This window comes from Lichenostomus cassidix, chromosome 3 (genome assembly GCF_008360975.1).
Source record: "Lichenostomus cassidix isolate B80296 chromosome 3, HeHo_3.0, whole genome shotgun sequence".
Taxonomy (NCBI): domain Eukaryota; kingdom Metazoa; phylum Chordata; class Aves; order Passeriformes; family Meliphagidae; genus Lichenostomus; species Lichenostomus cassidix.
Genome location: NC_139483.1, coordinates 91,848,238 through 91,866,039, shown reverse-complemented (window position 1 = coordinate 91,866,039; position 17,802 = coordinate 91,848,238). Strand labels below are relative to the sequence as shown.

Here is a 17,802-nt window from a genome sequence, read left to right as displayed (position 1 = left end):
AGAAATTCTCTGTTAGCACAAAATACTGCAATAACAATAGTAATTTGTGGATTTAGTTGTCTTTAATTCCAATGGAAACCCACTATACACTTTACATATTTTGCAAGCCTCCGCTGTATTTTGTGTCTGCAGAGATTTGGTGAAGTGTGAATTCTGTGTCATACAAGGAGGTGTTAAGTCTGAAAGCTGCTGAGGATACTGAATGTTGGGATCTATCTATTAAGTAAAAAATTGCCTGCTGCTGCCTGTTGTGTGCTGCTTGCTGAGACCCAGACAGTGGGGAAGCTTGTTACTGCTAGGGGCTGTGGGACTGCTGGAAATGATATCAATTCCCTGGTAATGACACAATGCTTCTGCACACAAAGACAGTGGCAGGACAAATTTTTCATAGATTTTAGATATCACCAAGATGCTAAAAGCACCCTCTTTGCTTTGCTCTGGGCCCAAAGCACAAACTGTCAAGCTCAGCAGTACCCTCAAGGTTGTTATGTGTATCAGTTTAGAATGCTGTTTCACAATCTCTGCCAAAAAAATCTAGGGGGACTATAAAATACATTAAAACCCCACCAAAATATCACAGAAATATCATTATGCTTTTTTAAAAATGACTGGGAAAAAAACCCAAAACCAAAAGCTGTGAGTCATGATGCCAAATTGTAAAATCCTTAAGAAATGAGTAATTTTGAGGTCTAAACTTCACACAGTCACCATATTTTTCTTTAACTCCTAGATCGTGGTAAAGTCATTGGTGGTTTGCCTGATGTCGTTACTATAATGGATGGGAAGGTAAGGACAGCTTTTGTTATTCTGAGCAGTGAGAGGTTTACTTTGATGTCAAAAGAGGAGGGAATGCAGATGATTTCATAGAAACTGAAAGCAGAAGGAGAACAATTTGATTTTAGTTCAAATCTATAATTTGAAAAATTAGAACAGACCCAAGTTATATAAAATGACTGTGGAATATATCTGTTCTCTGCTAAGTTTTTAACCTTAACTTATTAAGACTTGATGGATTATTATGATTTATTTATTAATTGCTTTTAAATGAGGTTATTTTTGAAAACAATAGTAATTAAGTGTTGCCCATGTTATAAAAAAGACACAAAGAATAAAATTCACACTATTAGACATAAGGTTGTTTTCCCAAAATTTTGTTTCTGTATTTGCATCATTAATCCTTTAAGTATTTTATAGTAATTCTAGTATATACTATTAGTTAACTTTACCTCCTACACAATATCACTTCTTCAAGAATATTCACAGACTTAGCTTGTCACTGTGCTGTATCCAGAGTGTGTAAATCTTCCTTCAGCATTCTGACTTTGGAGGCACAAATTGTGCAAGACCACTTCTACTTTGAACATATGGTGTTTTTGGTCACAGAAAATTTCTTCCTGTTTTATTTTTACTCTGAGTTGTATCACACCTATTCAGTCACCATCAATCAAGAAAAACATTGCTCAAAAACATGCATGTATGAACACAGTTGGACTTTGTAATCTCCCTCTGGATCAGGATTTGGTAAAACCTGAAGGAGAATGTGGAAGGAATATAAGGAAGAATTCTGGTAAAAATTGTCTGTTTTGGGTTGTTAATAGTAGGGTTTTTTCTTTATTTTTTTCTGTTTTCTTTTTCTTTCCTAACACAGTGCTGGATATGTTAAATTCTTAAGGTGACTTAGTTATCTAGGGCCAAACTTCATGCAGAAGGAGTTTTCAGCGAAGGAGAACAAAGAAGGGACTAATCAATGCAACTTCTCAGATGTTTCTTTCATTTTTTCTGTAATCACTGTGCCAAAATACATGAAGTTTACATACACATACATAGAACTAGTCAAAATGGGCTCCAGCAGTACATCTATAAAAATTTGGAAGAATGATCATGAATATTTTATAAGCTCCTTAAATCTCAGTTCAGTTGTTGAAAAACACCTGATCTGCCAAGATGGTCCATTATGTAATGTCAGCTGTTTTCTCAATATGCTGTACATGTATGTAACACATGGCCAGGTTGGATAGGACTGTGACCAACCCTGTCCAGAGGAAGGTGTCCTTGCCTGTGGAAGACGTCCCTGCCCATGGCAGGGGGACGAGAAGTAGATAATCTTTAAGGTCCCTTCTAACGCAAACCATTCTATGATTCTAAGAGCACTTTACCAATATTTATGTATTATTTATTCTTCATAAAATATTTCCACTTTACTAGTCAGCAGCACCTGGAATCGATATCCAGTGATTCATGTTATGTATTCTATTTTTAAGTGAATTTTTTTTTAATCATCTCAAGCAATAACCTCAGGAGGCCTTGGTCAGAAAAGATTTGCTCAGTTCTCCTCCCTGCTGTGTACAGGGAAGCTTCAAGGATGTTTTTTAAAACTATCATTGCCTGAACCTCATGTCAGACTAATGGGTTGTCAGGAGTCTCCTGCAGGCAGGACTGCAATGACAGTCCAACTTACCATCTTCAGACACTGTAACCCTGAGGCTATTATTGTATCACAGTCACTGGTGAGATGGTGGAAAGTCTGAATCAAAGGATAAAGAAATATTAGGAACTCTACTTTTCAGTCTTCAAGAACATACCATGTCTTAGTTTAATTACCTAACAATAAAAAATGCCTGAAAGCAATACCGAGAATGTTCTTGTTAAACAAATCTTACTGATCTCAAAATTGCTTCTGTTTTCCTCCCTCAGACACTGAATCTGACCTGTACTGTATTTGGAAATCCTGACCCTGAAGTGGTTTGGTTCAAGAATGACAAGGCCTTTGAAATTGATGAGCACTATTCATTTTCACTGGAACAAGGGAAATATGCCAGCTTAACAATCAAGGGAGTGACTTCAGAAGATTCAGGCAAATACAGCATCCATGTCAAGAACAAGTATGGTGGGGAAACAGTGGATGTCACTGTAAGTGTGTACAGACATGGCGAAAAAATGCCTGAAATTAAGCCTGGCCAACTTGCTAAACCCAGGCCAATACCACCCTCAGAAGAAGTCCTCAAAACTGAGAACAAGTGAAGATCCAGAAACAAGTGAAGCTTGACACTATGTTTAACAAACAGAATAGAATACATGAGCTGCATTTGAGCTATTGCTACACAAAATTCACTGGTTATGTCCAAAGGGAAACTGAGCTTTTAAGTTTGCTTTAGGGAGGTAGCTGTGCTGTGGTGCTGTACACATCTGCAACAATCTCATTTTGAATGCATGTAATAGCGTAGGATTTGTAAACAGCAAAAAGCCAAATTCCTGACAGAGGTTCCCATATGCAATGGCACATTTAAAAAACTTACAAACCTACCGTAAACCTTCATTTTCACGATTCTCAATCCTCTGCAAAAACTCCAAAACTCCAAGCAACCCAATATGCCCCTGAGAACGAATGTCCCATCAGTAAACGTAGTGAACTGCAGTTAGATATATATTCAGAGATAGTCCTTTTGGCTATGAAGCCTTTGGTCCTGTAAGTTTGGTAAATAGTCTTGCTTTATTAGTGATACTGTTGTTCTATCAATAGTGTGACTTTATCTTTAGTAGACTTTTACAAATGTTCACTGTTTACTCACTGAGCCCTCGGTCACATGGTTATATTTTATTTTTTCTGCTTTGTGCTAATAAAACTTTAAAAGTCACCTTTGCTACTCACTGCTCCAAATCACACCTAACTAGTTCTATTTTCTCTTCGTCATTGTTTAATTATTGCTTATTGCACAATTTCACAGCTGGTAGCATGCAGACTATCGACTTTCAATAAAGAATGCAAATTATGGTTAATCACAGTCACTGGGTGGCACTTGCAACATTAATTTTACTTTTTACAATACAGGTCAAGCTTAAACTGTCACCAAAAGATATGTATACAATTCAGTCACTTAAGATAATTATGTCTTTGATTCTCCTCTCAGCGAAAAGAACAAGAGAACTCTTGCATGGGTGAACTGATGTTCTTCTAGGCAAAAATTTCAATATATTCTTGCTGTGAAACATTCTAACAGGATGAGCTTCAGTGAGATAGCTCACATATGTGTTACACAATACTTAATTGAGTGTTTGCAATGATGGTGCTTTCGGATCAGGTTTCCTGCTCAATAAAAAAACACCTATGTACCTGAAGAACCTTTACTCTTGGCTAAGTAGCTTCCAGCAAAGAGCTCTACTGTGAGTAAGAGTAGTGATACACACTGAATGCAGCCCTCCTCCCTTGTGACTTCTTCCAGTTTCTAGGAGAAATGAGATGAAAAGGGAGCATTGTGGGAGACAGGGGCACTTCGATGAAGGAATACATGAAGAAATGGCACTGCAAAATCTCCACTGGAGGAACTGGATGAAAGCGTTTGGCAGAAATACACAGACTATAAATTTGCTTCTGGGGTCATTGCTGAAAGCTTCATGCTCAGTCTTTCACTCTGAGTTTCAGCTCTGAGCTTAAGCGTGGGAAATACAGAAATGATTGTTCTGACTTCTCTGCTCCTCCCTGCAGCAGACAAACTGAAAAAAAACCCCACAGGAAAATGGACAGTTTTGGAACAAATTTAATCTCAGGTCTTCTTTCTTTTTTTTTTTTTAAATTTCATTTAAGTGACATAGACCTTTCATTGTTTTATCTGGCAAGCAAGTTGCTTGAACCAAAACATTTTTTTTTTGTTTTGGAGAAAGATGAAAAGCAGATGAAATGTGAAAGCAATTTACAAGCTGTCAGATGCAGTAGGTTGGAGCACTCATCTGGGAGACAGGAGAGAGGCAATCCCCTTTCTCCTCCTTGCCATCCATGGAGATTTGAATCAGAATCTCTGACTATCAAGGGTAGTGCACTAATGCTGAGTTTAGTTTGTATTTGCTGCTTCGATTTATCTTTTCTTTTTTTTTTTTTCTTTTTTTTTCTGTTTTGTTTACCTGGCTGGGTAAACAGACTAGACCTAGATTTCTCTGCTAGATTTCAGAGGTTCTCTCCATTTCTTGTATTTTATCTTAATTTTCAGTAGTCAAGGAAGGATTGAGGGCATGGTACTGTAAACTAGTTAGGAACCTGATGGTTTGAACAAATAATGATGAGGGTGGATTCACTGTAGTTTCTAATTCCCTAAGTAAGAAAGACTGCAACCCTCCTTTGCAACTCACTCATAACTGTGAGAAATCATGATAAAAAAACAACAGACCAGCTCTGGAAAGGAAACATCTTTATTAAAAATGCTTTGATTTTAAATAAAAATGTTTTTGAAAGATTTTTGTACCCAGAGCAAATGAACAGTGAGTTTATGTTTAAATACAGTACAAACATGCAGGAGTTATACTGAATGGCGATGAAAAATAATTTTTTGGGGTGAAAACTTGTGGCTAGGTGTCCACATTCTGTATCTGGTCATTGAATGAATGTGTCCAAGAGGGTTAAAGACTGAAGAACATAATATTACCATGAAGTATTTTAATTAGAAGATTTTAGGACACAAAGAAAAGTATGGATTTATCATCCAAGTATCTGTAAAAATAAGAAAATATATTTTTATAGGAATCTGTCATTGCAAGAACTTCAGCAAGTCTGTCAACAGAAGAAACAAAATTTTCTTCTATTCTAATTTCTTATTAAAGGCATTTAAGGTTTTCAAAATCTTACTATAGCAGGCTTACAAAACATCAGAGCCAGTCTCCTTAGCATACAAAGTGAATATCAGCAGGAATTTAATATTATTCTTATCTCCTTCTACAGTACACAGGTTAATTTTAGCTGACACTATCAAATTATTGCATGTTGTGGCAGCTTTTCAGAGGTATCCTTGGGCACAGGAGACAAGGTTAGTCTCATCTCTGTTGTACCTTTTTCTGGCCTTCTTAGTTAAGCAAGTTTCACTTATTTCCTTCCAGGCAAACAGAAATAATTTATTATGACAGCTAATCCTCTGTTGAAGTATAGAAATTATCATTCACAGGAACATTGTATTCAAAAGGCTAAGGACTTCCTAGAAACTCTTTCACATATTTCAGTGTTCAGTGTACCGTTGGTTCCTTTGTACACATTTTAAAATCTTGTTATCAATGCTAGGAAATGAATTGGTTCAACCCTGTTTAAAAGGGCCTGTCTTTTCAGAGTGAACGTGCACCTAGTTGCCCAGAGGGGCAATACAATCAGATAGGTATTAGAGGGTCAAAACCGATGCTTTGGTAATCTATGGAACACATGGTGAGGCATATTAACAGTTGCACACGCTCTCCACAGACCTGGAGTTAGCATTAGTTTAATTAATAAACATTTGAAGGGGCAAACCAAGAATGTAAGATTAGCTCAAGAAGGTCTGATGCCAAATTAACCTATTCACACTGAGGTCAAGGCAGATGGACTCATTTATACTGCATGTGAATCTAGTCTATTATTTTTACAAAACCAGGAGCCCATTAAGGCGAATTAGCTGTTTCTGTTACCTTTAAGAAGAAATGTTTCTATTGGAATGATTTTCTGTCGCACTGGTGAGTTTTGTGTTGTCTGAGTTTCATGTTGCGCCTTTCTGGGCAATGCTAGCGTGAAATGGAGCATTGCCGACTTGTCATGGGAGGCAGATAAGATGTCAGCCAGTTGTGCTGATGGGCCAAAGTCGTGGCTGTGCCTGTCATGTTGGCATTCTGCTACAAGGCTGGCAAGGCTGCCTTTTCTCCAAGCACCTGCTTCCTTTGAAGCTGCTTTGATATGTTGCTGTTTATTTTCTGGAAAACAAGTTCTATGAAAATTCCTCCTCAGGCCAATTTACAGGTGCTTTTTATGAGGAAAAGATTTTTTTATGACAATATTTGCCTCTAGGATAAATATTACTCCAGCCCATAAATCTCACTTGCATCCCATAGCTCAAAACCTTGTACACACTTCATTAATTTGCTCTTGTATGGAGACAGTAGTTCAGTGATAGTAGCATCCTAAGTGATGTTAAAGTGCAGACAATTTTTAAAGGAAAATTTGAAATATAATAGAGCACATTATTTTCTTTCTTTGTAAATCTAACAAAAAAACCTCTAGATGGCACCAGAAGAACAAGATAGAAATAAGCAGATCTTAAAAAGTTCTGCTAGTTATAGCATATTCATCATTTTGATACAAACACATCACTTAGGCAATGGGAGATTATTAAAAGCATTATACTTATGCCAGTGACAAGGACAGGTCCAGCAAATGACTGTTTCCCGGAAATAGTAGGTGATTTTGCAAGCAATAACACTGCCTCTTAATCTTCACATGACACACATTAAGAGGTTAAGAATGCCTTGTAAAATATTGCAAGACTCATTTTAAATCAACTTTTTTTCTTGGGTTATGAAAACCCCAGTGTACTGACTATATTTATGGAGGAAGATATGAGTTCGAGCTCTGAATGTAAGCCTCTTAGACTTAGCAAGTTCCACAGGTTTCCAAAACACTGTTTTCAATACTGCAAGGACCATGCCCTACAATTTTAATTCCTTTTTTTACAGAGGAATGATTCCATTTAAAATTAATGTGAGATGTGTGAACAAAGAGCACAGGTCTGGCTCTCAGCACTGCCACTGCAAGATTCAGTGATGTCAAGACCTGTGTGAAAGCACCACTAGCCTTCTGGATTAATATTTAATTCCTCATTGGAATGTGTATGTAACTCACTACTCGCTTTGTCCTCAGGTAGCTCAGGGTTTACCAGATTGTTGCATTTTAAAAATAGAGGACTTCTCTTCACATAATTTCATTTGCGAACATTTGAACTTCGTGTGGGTGCAGTAAAGAACTGTTAACTTGTAATAAATGTCTGCCATTTTTTAGGTTAATGTAACTTCATTTTATGTTATTATTTCTCCTCTGTTACATTCATGTTGTACAGCTGACATCTGACAGGAAAAAGAGACTTGGGCACCCTACTGCATTTAGAAGTGATATGGTTAATAGCTGCAGCTAAGGCCTTGCCCATGGTATCCTAAAATATCCAGCAAGGTTATCCAATGCAGATTTCACCAGGCACCATCACATGCCAAGAGTGAATTTGCCCTCCACCCTGCTGAGGGCCTCTGTGGGAAGCCATTATCCATCCAATGACATTGGTGCACACAGCATGGAGAAGAGAGGCAGATGGAAAGAGCTACAACTTCTGTTAAAGACAGAGCCTGTGTAGCTCTTTACCATTTTAAATCACAGTACAAATGATGATCAAAATTTTAGTCTGCTGGCTTAGTGACCTCCACAGGACCATTTTGAATGAAGAAGTGCACTAAAAGCCAATCCAACAATTGTAAATCAACCCAAAGCTGGCCCTCCTGATTGCAAGATAGTATGTGAAAAAGAGCCCCATATAGTCATGTGCCACTTTGGCTGCCTGGGAAAGAAAACTCTTTCCACATATGAAAATGGCAATCAACCCCCTGCATGGTGCTTAATGGGAGGTAAAACACAAGGCGACTCCCTGGCTGGGAGTTATGAGGCCACATGCAGATGTCTCCATCTGAGCTAATCACTGAAACTCCCTTCCTGGAAATGGAGAGAAACAAGTACCAGTAGGGCACAAGCCATGTCATTCTAAACCAGGTGTCTCAAATAAGTGAGATGAATCGTATATTCTTTCCACAGACTGTGAAGGGAGTTTAATATAAACTGGTTGGATGGGAGACATCTGCATGGCTGATGTTTGAAGTTAGGTGTGATAAATTCTGCACCATCTTTCTCTAATTAAGCTCTTTAGTTGAAGAATCTGTTTACATTGCTTCTTAATAGCTGAAATTTTTGCTGAGTTTTAACAAGCTGTCTTCCTCTACTGAACTCCTGTAATCTACCCCCTTCTCTGTGATATCCATCTTATTTCAAAATCTCTATGCAAGCATTTGTTGAGTTCCATCAGTCACTTGGTCCCATCTCAGAGTTGACTCTCATCATTTGGCATTTATGAAGACATTGCATTAAGCCTTCAAGTTTTTTGAATATGTAGGTCTTCTTCCCAGTTTTTGGTTGTCTGTGATGCTGCTGTTAGTGTAGGACTTGTTTCCTATGCCTTTGCTCCTCTCAGCGCCATCTCTCTGTGGCAACATCTCAACCAATGGATGCCATAAGCCTTTCATGGTCTGTTTTGTGTCCTTTAGCTAAGCCCATAAGATGTGCCTTGTGCAGTTTCTCTGTTCTGCTGGCAAAGCACACCCTTTGGCTGGAGAAGCACCATTCTGTGGTTTTCATAAGTCCAAATTTTTCTGCCCAAGGCAGCTCAGTAACTGGCAAAAGCTCTGAATTCTCCTGCTTCTGGGCTGGAATCTGTCTGCTTTAGTCTTCTGTTTGTCTCTGACTGGTTCCAGTTGTCCTTCTGTTCAGCTCTGTTATCCTCTATGTTTTGTGATTTCTTGGTGTGATCTGTATTCCTCTGTCATTCCATCTGCTATCATTTGATCCTGCTCTAATGGCAGAAGCTGTCTCAAGAAATAGCAGAGCACAAGGCTTACTTTTCCAGTCCCTAGACCAACTCTCTGTACATATCACATTAACCTCTTCTAGTGCCCACCACAGAGTGCAATGCCGTCTGAACTGCCCACTGGAGACAATACTTACCCAAACTAACTTCAGATCAAGAGCTTTTTAGGAGTGTGTGAGCTGACCTGCACCAAAATTTTGCTAAGGTCAGTCCAAACAAATAAAAGTACCAGCTAATTAAATTCAGTGCTGATGCCTTAGCACTGGTTAATTTACTTGAAGAGGTTTTAACTGAAGTGTCCAAGCACCAGTAACCATATGAAATGTGTATGTGATAGCATCAAGGCTTAGTGACTTATTAGTAAGTAAATAATTGAGTCTACATGGCCTACTGTTCTAATAACCACTTTACAGTGAGCAAACCTGTCCTAATGAAAATTAAATGTTTGGTTCAGCAGCCTGTGAATCTTGTACTGTTGGTAGCTGAACTCAGCATTTCTGGATGTTGACTCTTTCCTGTTCATGATGCCTTTTTTCCATCATTCACCACATATTATCCTCCCACTAACTTTTGGGTAGCTTAGGGGAAAAATGTGTTATGATTAACTGGCACACTTGTACTTTAACTCATCTGCAAAGTATACAGAACTTTACAAGCTTAAACCTTAAACTTCCTAATTTTCTTCTTGGCTTTTGGATAGACCTCCAGGTCACGTACAGTAAACACCTGTGGCAGCTGTGGCTGTTAAAGGTTATGTTCTGACCTTTCAGGAACATGTTGGGCCCTTGTGAGATCATTTTCCTCATCTTGGTGCATACCCCCTGCTGCTGCAGTCTGGCATTTATGCCTTGTCAATGGGATTCCAATTTTTCTCAGATGTGTCTTTTTCTCTAAGCAGGCCATGCAAACCTGTTTCACTTTGTCATGAGGTCTTAAACCTGCTTTTGTGCTCTCCTTAACACAATCATATTTTACATGTACAGTTCTCCTATTAGAAAGGCAGCCAGATTCCTATGCATCTTGTTTCTTCCGACTTACTCATATGAAGAAAATCTGTGTCCCATCCTCTTGTGACTGCTTGAAGTGTCCTGCCACAAATCTGAGAGTATCTCTTGCAGAGATACTCTGTCTTCTGAATTCTATATCATTAAGTGTTGTGGTTTACCACCAGCTGGCAGCTAAGCACCATGGTAGCTGCTTGCTCACTTCTCCTAGCCCCTCACCCTGGTGGGGAGGAGAATGGGAAAGAAAAGGTAAACTTTTTGGGATAACTACAGTTTAATAATTTAAAAAAATAAATACCACTGCCTCTAATAATAATTGTAATGAAAAGGGGTGAGAGAGAGAGGGGAATAAAATCCAAGAGAAAAAAGCAATGCCCAATACAATTACTCCAACACATGCTGACCAACATTTAGACCATTCCTGGGCAGCAATCATCACCCCCCAGCCAACTCCCCCCAGTTTATATGGTGATCATGACATTCTCTGGTGTGGAAAATCCTTTTGTCCAGTTCAGGTTATCTTTCCTGGCTATGTTCCCTCTCAGCTTCTCGTGCACCTGCTCGCTGGCAGAGCATGAGACACTGAAAAGTCCTTGATTTAGAGTAAGTACTAGTAGCAACAAAGAAAACACCCATGTGTTATCAACATTATTCTCACACCAAATCCAAACCACAGAACTTTACAAGCTATTAAGAAGAAAATGAACTTTATCCCTACTGAAATCAGGACATCAAATCACCTGTATTGTAACCCATTTAATTAACCAAGATTTCCCTTCTCAGAACTTTATCCTTACCTTGCAGTAGCAAAGATTCAGAAACATAATTTCTGTCATTTTCCAAGCTCTGCGCAATACATTCTGATGGGCTCTGGTCAGGCCTCATGTCCATCCCATGCCAAAGTGAATGACTATTTCATTCCAAAGAACATAGCTAGTAATTCCCCTTCCTTCAGAGCACATCTCGTTGGGCCTGACAGGCTTTAATTGAAAATGCCATGGGCTAATGACTTTGCAGTAACTGTGCTCCCTAGTCTCCTCCTGAGGCCTCAGACTGTAATTAAAGATGCTCCACAGGCATTTCAGGACTGGCAGCTTGCTTATATTTGTCTTTATTCTTTCAGATGGTCCTCTATTTTGATGTTAAAGAGACAGAACAGGGATATTCTGAGTGGCCAAAGGGACTTTTGTCTTTAGTCCAAGCAGTTAAACAAGTTGAGCCTCTAAGGGGTAACCCATCCAGAAAAATGCAGCCAAGACTTGTAGTGTTTTCCCCAGGAATGACACTGGGAATAGTACCAGCACACTTTCACTAGAGATTGGGCTAACCTTTGAAGAATTGCTTCTTCTTGTGGAAGCAATCATTTGCAGAATAAGCTGAATCTGGTTCACATGTCAACAAGCTTGACCCACAGTGTGGAGACCTCACATAATACTGACAGCCTAAATGAGCCTTCTTTGAGCTCCCCCTGCTTAGCAGCCTGGCTGCGTGGTGATGATCTCCCCTGGAGTTGGGGTACCTCTCACAGTTTCTACTTGTGACAGAGAGGATTTACCAGGGACTAATTTTTGGTAGCAACCAATATTGTGCATAAACATGCAGTATGGTAACTTTGATTTGACTGACTAACTAATTTTTGTCTTGATACGTTTTGAATCAGAGCTCAAATGATTGTGCTCTACAGTAAAAAAGTGAACCTTGTCACGGAAATTTGTTACACCAGTTTTACAGCATGATATTAAAACTGCTTTTGATAATACCTTTGGCAGCAGCTCTTTATGTGATCTAAATTCATGATGGATTGAATGGAGAGCAGCAGGAAAGAGGATCTGCAGAAGAAAATTGTCTCTTGCTATCCTCTTCAAAACCTGTGTAAATGTGGCCAAGTTGGTAGATTTTAGTTTGCGCATGAGTAAGGATTCCCTAGAGGTAAAAGTGTCTGATGGTTCTGTGCACACAGGTCAAGCTCTAGCCAAGAGCTGCTTGCCCTTTCCCTGAGATGACCCCTCTGGGATGCTAGAGGCAGTGCCTTCTTTCCCCTCAACCGCAGTGAAGAGCATCTCTTTTCTTCCCCCTCCTTCCCTGCGGTTTCAGGCAGGGCAGGAAGACAGAGATGTCTGATGCTGTTGCAGAGCAGATGAGGATAGATTGTTGTGGAAAGCCTGGGATTGGAGGGAGCCCAGGGAGGAGAGGAGAAGGGGGACTATGGATGTGCTGGAAGGCAGCGGATAGAGCAAGTGACAGCTCCAGAGAGCATCTCATCCTGGGGATACTGGTGTGGCTGCAAAAACAGGCAAGAGCAAGTAGCAAGGAGAGTTTTAAAAGTACAAGGGGGAACATGAGGTAGAGGGGAAAGAAACTGCAGTGAAGGGGGTGGACATGAAGCTCAGATTGGACAAAGCAATAGTGAAACAGAGTACAGCTGGATATGAAGGCCCAAAACTAGTAAAGGCAAAAACATGAGCCCATGGTCTGGATGACATGTATTTATCTCCAGGGCTTGAGATCATAGGCACTTCTGTGTATCTGAGAACAGTGTTTCATGAAATCTGCTGTTGATTAGCCCAAATTGTTATTGGTGGCAGCTTCTAAGCGAGCAGTGCATGTCAGGTGAGTGGGATAACCAGGGCTGAAAAATCAAAAGATCTAAGCAGTAGGATAGAGTGACAGGAGAAGAAGATTGGTGAGAAATTGAAGGAGAGCGCTGCTCTAACTGGAGACCACCATATCACACCACAAGGGCAGTGATATGCATAATGCTAACTCAGATACTAAACCAAAATTCAACAATAACACCCAACCATATTATGAAGGGAAAAAAGAGAGAAATGAAACACTCAGTGACACTTGGGAGCTGAGGAGATTGCTAGTGGGTATGTTCATGGCCCTATGAGGATATTTGCAGTAGTAGTGTTAGACTTTCAGTTAAGTGGCAGAATACACTGCCATCAGAAGCAGAGATGTGTGATTGAGCTGCACAAGAAGATTCAGACTGGTCAGATGACCATAACAGTTGTTATTTTAGATATGACAATTATATCCCCACACAGTGCTGTTCTCAATATGGAGACTACCAAGGTCACTAAGGGACTCAGCTACACGATTCTAAACAAACAAAGGAAAGTCTGTGACCAGATCCTCAAGAAAAATTTGCCAAATCTCTACCTGAGAGATATTTCTGGTAGCTGTCACCTTCTCAGGATCTCTGTGCAGCACCAGACCTGCTAAAATTAATACATAGTGTGAACTAAATATATTGTTCATGATAAGACATGGGACACTCTTTTATCTGAGGAGGTGCTAGCTGAGAATTCTTTAGTTTGAAGAGTTTCTTCTCCATACCAGCTGCTCAGATACCAGTAACAGAGCTGCCACAATAGAAAGATTATGTTTGGGCTACATAACCTGATTAAATGTTCTTTTGTGGTTGACTGGCAGTGGGATGGATCTCAAATGGGGCAGAGCAAGAGCTGCATGGCTATCAGTATTCTCTCTGCAGTGATTTCATCTGTCAAACTCCATACAGATTTTTGCTTTGGTTTTATAAAGCCAAAATCTTTAATAGAAAAACAATAAGGGATCCCATGACCTGTCAGTTTCACTGATGTGTCCCTGGTTCTCTGTACCCAGCTCCAGTGACTCATTGTGGCCATAACCTCTGTGTTTATGTCTCTCTTGCTCTTCTGGCATGGTACAAAACAAACCCCAAGAATCTAGCATATATTTTTCTTACCTCTAGAGGTACTTTGTTTTCAAAATTCTCTCTTGTTTTCATTGCTTTTCCATTGGGGTCAAAAGCTACTTTGTGAAGAATTACAGCTCTGCCTTTGCAGAAAAAAAAAAGCATATTTTAACTGCCATTTTCTCATTTTTAAGCTCTGCTCTGTTTTCTTTACTTTTCTGAATTATAATAAATGATTCAGTGATGAACCTACACCTAATTTGAAAGACAAGGAGAAGCTATTTCACAGAGCTCTTATTTTCCTTTTTATAAATTTTATTTTATTTTTGATGACTAATTCCAGATGGGCTATGACTATCCCAGCCTTTTTTTTTTTTTTTAACAAGGATTTGATTGAGTGCATAAACTCTCATGCAGTATGAATCATATTGGAGAAGCTTGATAACAACTGCTGCAGTTTTCTTATTCAACCCAGAATGGCAACACCTTAGTTATCAGTTACTGGGAGTACATTTTGTAGTGAAGAACTTTATTAGACCAGTGTTCAGACTCTTCATAGAAAAGCAAAATTACGAGGATAGGACAGCAGAGAAAAGGTATTGCACTTCAGGCATAAGAAATATTATGAAAGAAATATCATGGGCAACTGAGGCTCTTGAAAAAATTGAGGTGGTGATCCAGAGTAAAATTAAGAAGTGGGAATGTAGGAAACTCTGGCAACACCACTTGAAAAAAATCAATGTTTTTTGACTTGTCCAGCCTGTCGTGCTCTGCAACTACCTGAAAAAAGGTAGCAAGGTGGGGTTCATCCTCTTCTGCTAGAGAATATGGCCTCAAGCTGCACCAGGAGAGGCTTAGGTTGGAAGTCAGGTAGAATTTCTTTATGGTAAGTGTTATTAAGCATTGGAATGTGCTGTCCAGGGAGATGGTGGAGTCAATATCCCTACAAGCGTTCAAGAAATAGCTGGATGGAGCTCTCAGTGCCATGGTCTGGTTAACAAGGTGGTGATTTATCAAAGATTGGACTACGTGATCTTGAAGGTCCTTTCCAACCTAATTGATTCTGTGCTTCTGTAAGACTTTAAAGGAAAAAGTTAATAAAAGCTGAGCACTTCTATACAGTGACCAACCTACCATAAAAATCTCAATTTCTCAGGGATAAATAATTTGTGATAAGTTTTTCATAGGGGCTACAGGACATATACCTCTAGGGACAAATAGATGGTTCTGTGTCTTATATGATGCAACATGGATGAAAGCATGAGAAAAAAGCAGTGTGTGAAAAGATGGGCACTGCTGTAGTCCAGCCATCCTTTTGTTGCTTGAAAAAGATAAACATTGTTGAATGGATAAACATTCAACAGCAGGTATTAGAAGGAAGTAACCCTCCTTGAGGGCAACAGAATTCAAATTGGAAGCAACTAGCTAATTTTCAAGAGTGAGATTTAATTAACCTGTGGGACATAGCTTTCAACAGCAATTGAGAGACAGAAGGTCTTTCTGAATAGATACAGATCAGTTAAATTACAAGTTATTTAATACTTTCTAGTTGACTTCATTTTTTGTTTGTTTGTTTGGTTGGTTTTTGTCTAGGAGGGAAGGGGGAAGGTGGCAGTTTTTTGTCCAGGCTGGTGAATGGCTTTCTTCCTGCTTTAAAAATCTACAAAGCTGTTGCAGTAGTCCTATATAATCTTGCCATATTAAGTGCAATCTTAACTCTCTCTTCAGATCACAGATTTAGGGACAAGGTCTTGAATAAAAGAATGAGAATCTGTCATTATGAAGGGTGTACAACTCAACAGCAATGAGGCATTTCTTCCCTTACTGGGGAGGCAAAATGAAGCGTTTGTCACTGTAAAAGATAAGAGACAATACAGCTGTCTTTGCATTCAGAAATGGTGATCATTAAAGACCTTGAGCTGGATGCAACCCTTTGTATAACATCAGGCTGAAATTCTGAGTCTCAGGCTTGTCATATTATTGAAACAAATAGGGTCATACTAAGTGACACGTTCTTGGGCACTGGGAAGGTTTGATCCCCAAGGACTTTATTTGCCTGTGCTAATTCTGCTTATCAATCAACTGGGCATTCACATTTAATCCTGGTGCTGAAACATTCTTGCAGGAGAATCTTAATTTGTGAGCTCTTTGCATTCTCTTGTGAGTCAAGAAGTTAAACTAATTTGATGTTGCACTCCCTTGATAATGAAAAAGGTTGATGAGAACAAGACAGAGTTTACAGTAGTGTGTCTCATTAAATCATTTGCGTTTCAGTAGAAAGATAGTTTATCTTTCAAGTGGTGCTTGTGATAAAGGACTGATAAAACCTGTCCAATGATCATATTAAAAATGCAAATGTTCATTATTTTTTGTTACAATAAAATTCAAATTTCTGCTAAAAATCATGGCTGAATGGTGCTAGAAGATGTACAGAAAGCCTCAGACCCATCAATGAGATGCAATATTGCCAGTGGCTGGAATTTCTACTGTATCACCTCATAATTTAGACTCAAAGTCCTAGACTGATGCAAGTATCTCAGTTTTAATTTAAAACACAGGAATTCAATTCTAATATGGTGGTTGTTGTGCAGAAAATCTAGAGAACTTAAACAAGAAAAGGTTAGAAAAATTAAAAGCAGCAAATAGAAAAGTTTGCCCCTTAGGGTCAGGGGGAAGTCAAGTGCATTTAACACTTCTCAGGAAAACTGGGCTTATTCTGTCCACTTTAACCACATCATTCACAAGTGTGGTCTCTCCAGATGCACCCAAAGAAAAACATGCTGGAGTTGGCTTCTGCCATTGGAGCAACCTGGCAAGCTATCTGCTATCAAGACCCTTTCTTTGGAGGTGTTATGGAGTGGGGAAAGACTGGCTACATGAACTGTCCTTGTTATGACTGAAACCTGTTCCTCACCACCATTTTCCCTTGAGATCCTTCCCTCACGACACAATAGAAGCAAATCAATTTATTAGAATTAATGCCTACTCCTTGGTGGCTGCTGAATTGGCTGAAGAGAGAGGGGTGTTGAAAGGAGCTGTATGCTGGATTATTTTTTGATGGGCTGCAGGAAGCCCCACTGGGTGTGAGGGGAGCATTCCTGGGTTATAATTTTATCATAAACCTGAAGACATACTTCATAACATATGAACACAATGAGATTACTTCTGCATCACCTGTAATTAAAACGGTGTGAGGATCGAGAATCTTCAGAAAAGAAACTGCTTAAAACCACGCCCAAACCATCCTTCACATGGGAGCTTGATTTCCAGGTACAGCAGTGTGCTTATCTGTGCTAGAAACCTTCTTGGACATATTCACATAATAGTCTGCAGCACACAATAATGCAATGTAAGGTTCACGTGACAGAATTGTTATCTTTAGCTATAAACTCATAAATATGTTCTTTGCACAACCAAATATGCTGTTCTTTTCATTGTTGCAGCTTGCTACTCTAAAGCAAATTTTTATATGCTCATTAACATAATTATCGCATATCACTGCTCTTGAAAAGAGAAATGCAAGCGGTTCTTCTTCACAGTTTTTGAATAAAAAACAAATGTTCTTGAAGTACTTTTATAAAAATGAAGATTATCTGGAATTCAATTCACATTGATCTTTAGTATTTACTGTTTATAGGGAGAAACTAATGTCTAGGAAGTACCCTAGTTCTGGATGCGCTCATTAAAAAGATGCATAAATCAAACAGTTTAACTC

General features: G+C 39.1%; 1 protein-coding gene across 2 annotated transcripts in view; it reads left to right on the top strand.

The window, feature by feature from the left end:
- The window catches only part of MYOM2 (myomesin 2), a 71,399-nt gene extending 67,617 nt beyond the window's left edge, over positions 1-3,782 (top strand). For both annotated transcript variants that reach the window (XM_085056687.1, XM_085056686.1), the window contains 2 exons: positions 731-786; positions 2,695-3,782. In XM_085056687.1, the coding sequence (XP_084912813.1) occupies positions 731-786; positions 2,695-3,021 (383 nt within the window). In that variant the 3' untranslated portion in view covers positions 3,022-3,782. The remainder of the gene's footprint in view (positions 1-730; positions 787-2,694) is intronic.
- Positions 3,783-17,802: the final 14,020 nt, after the last annotated feature.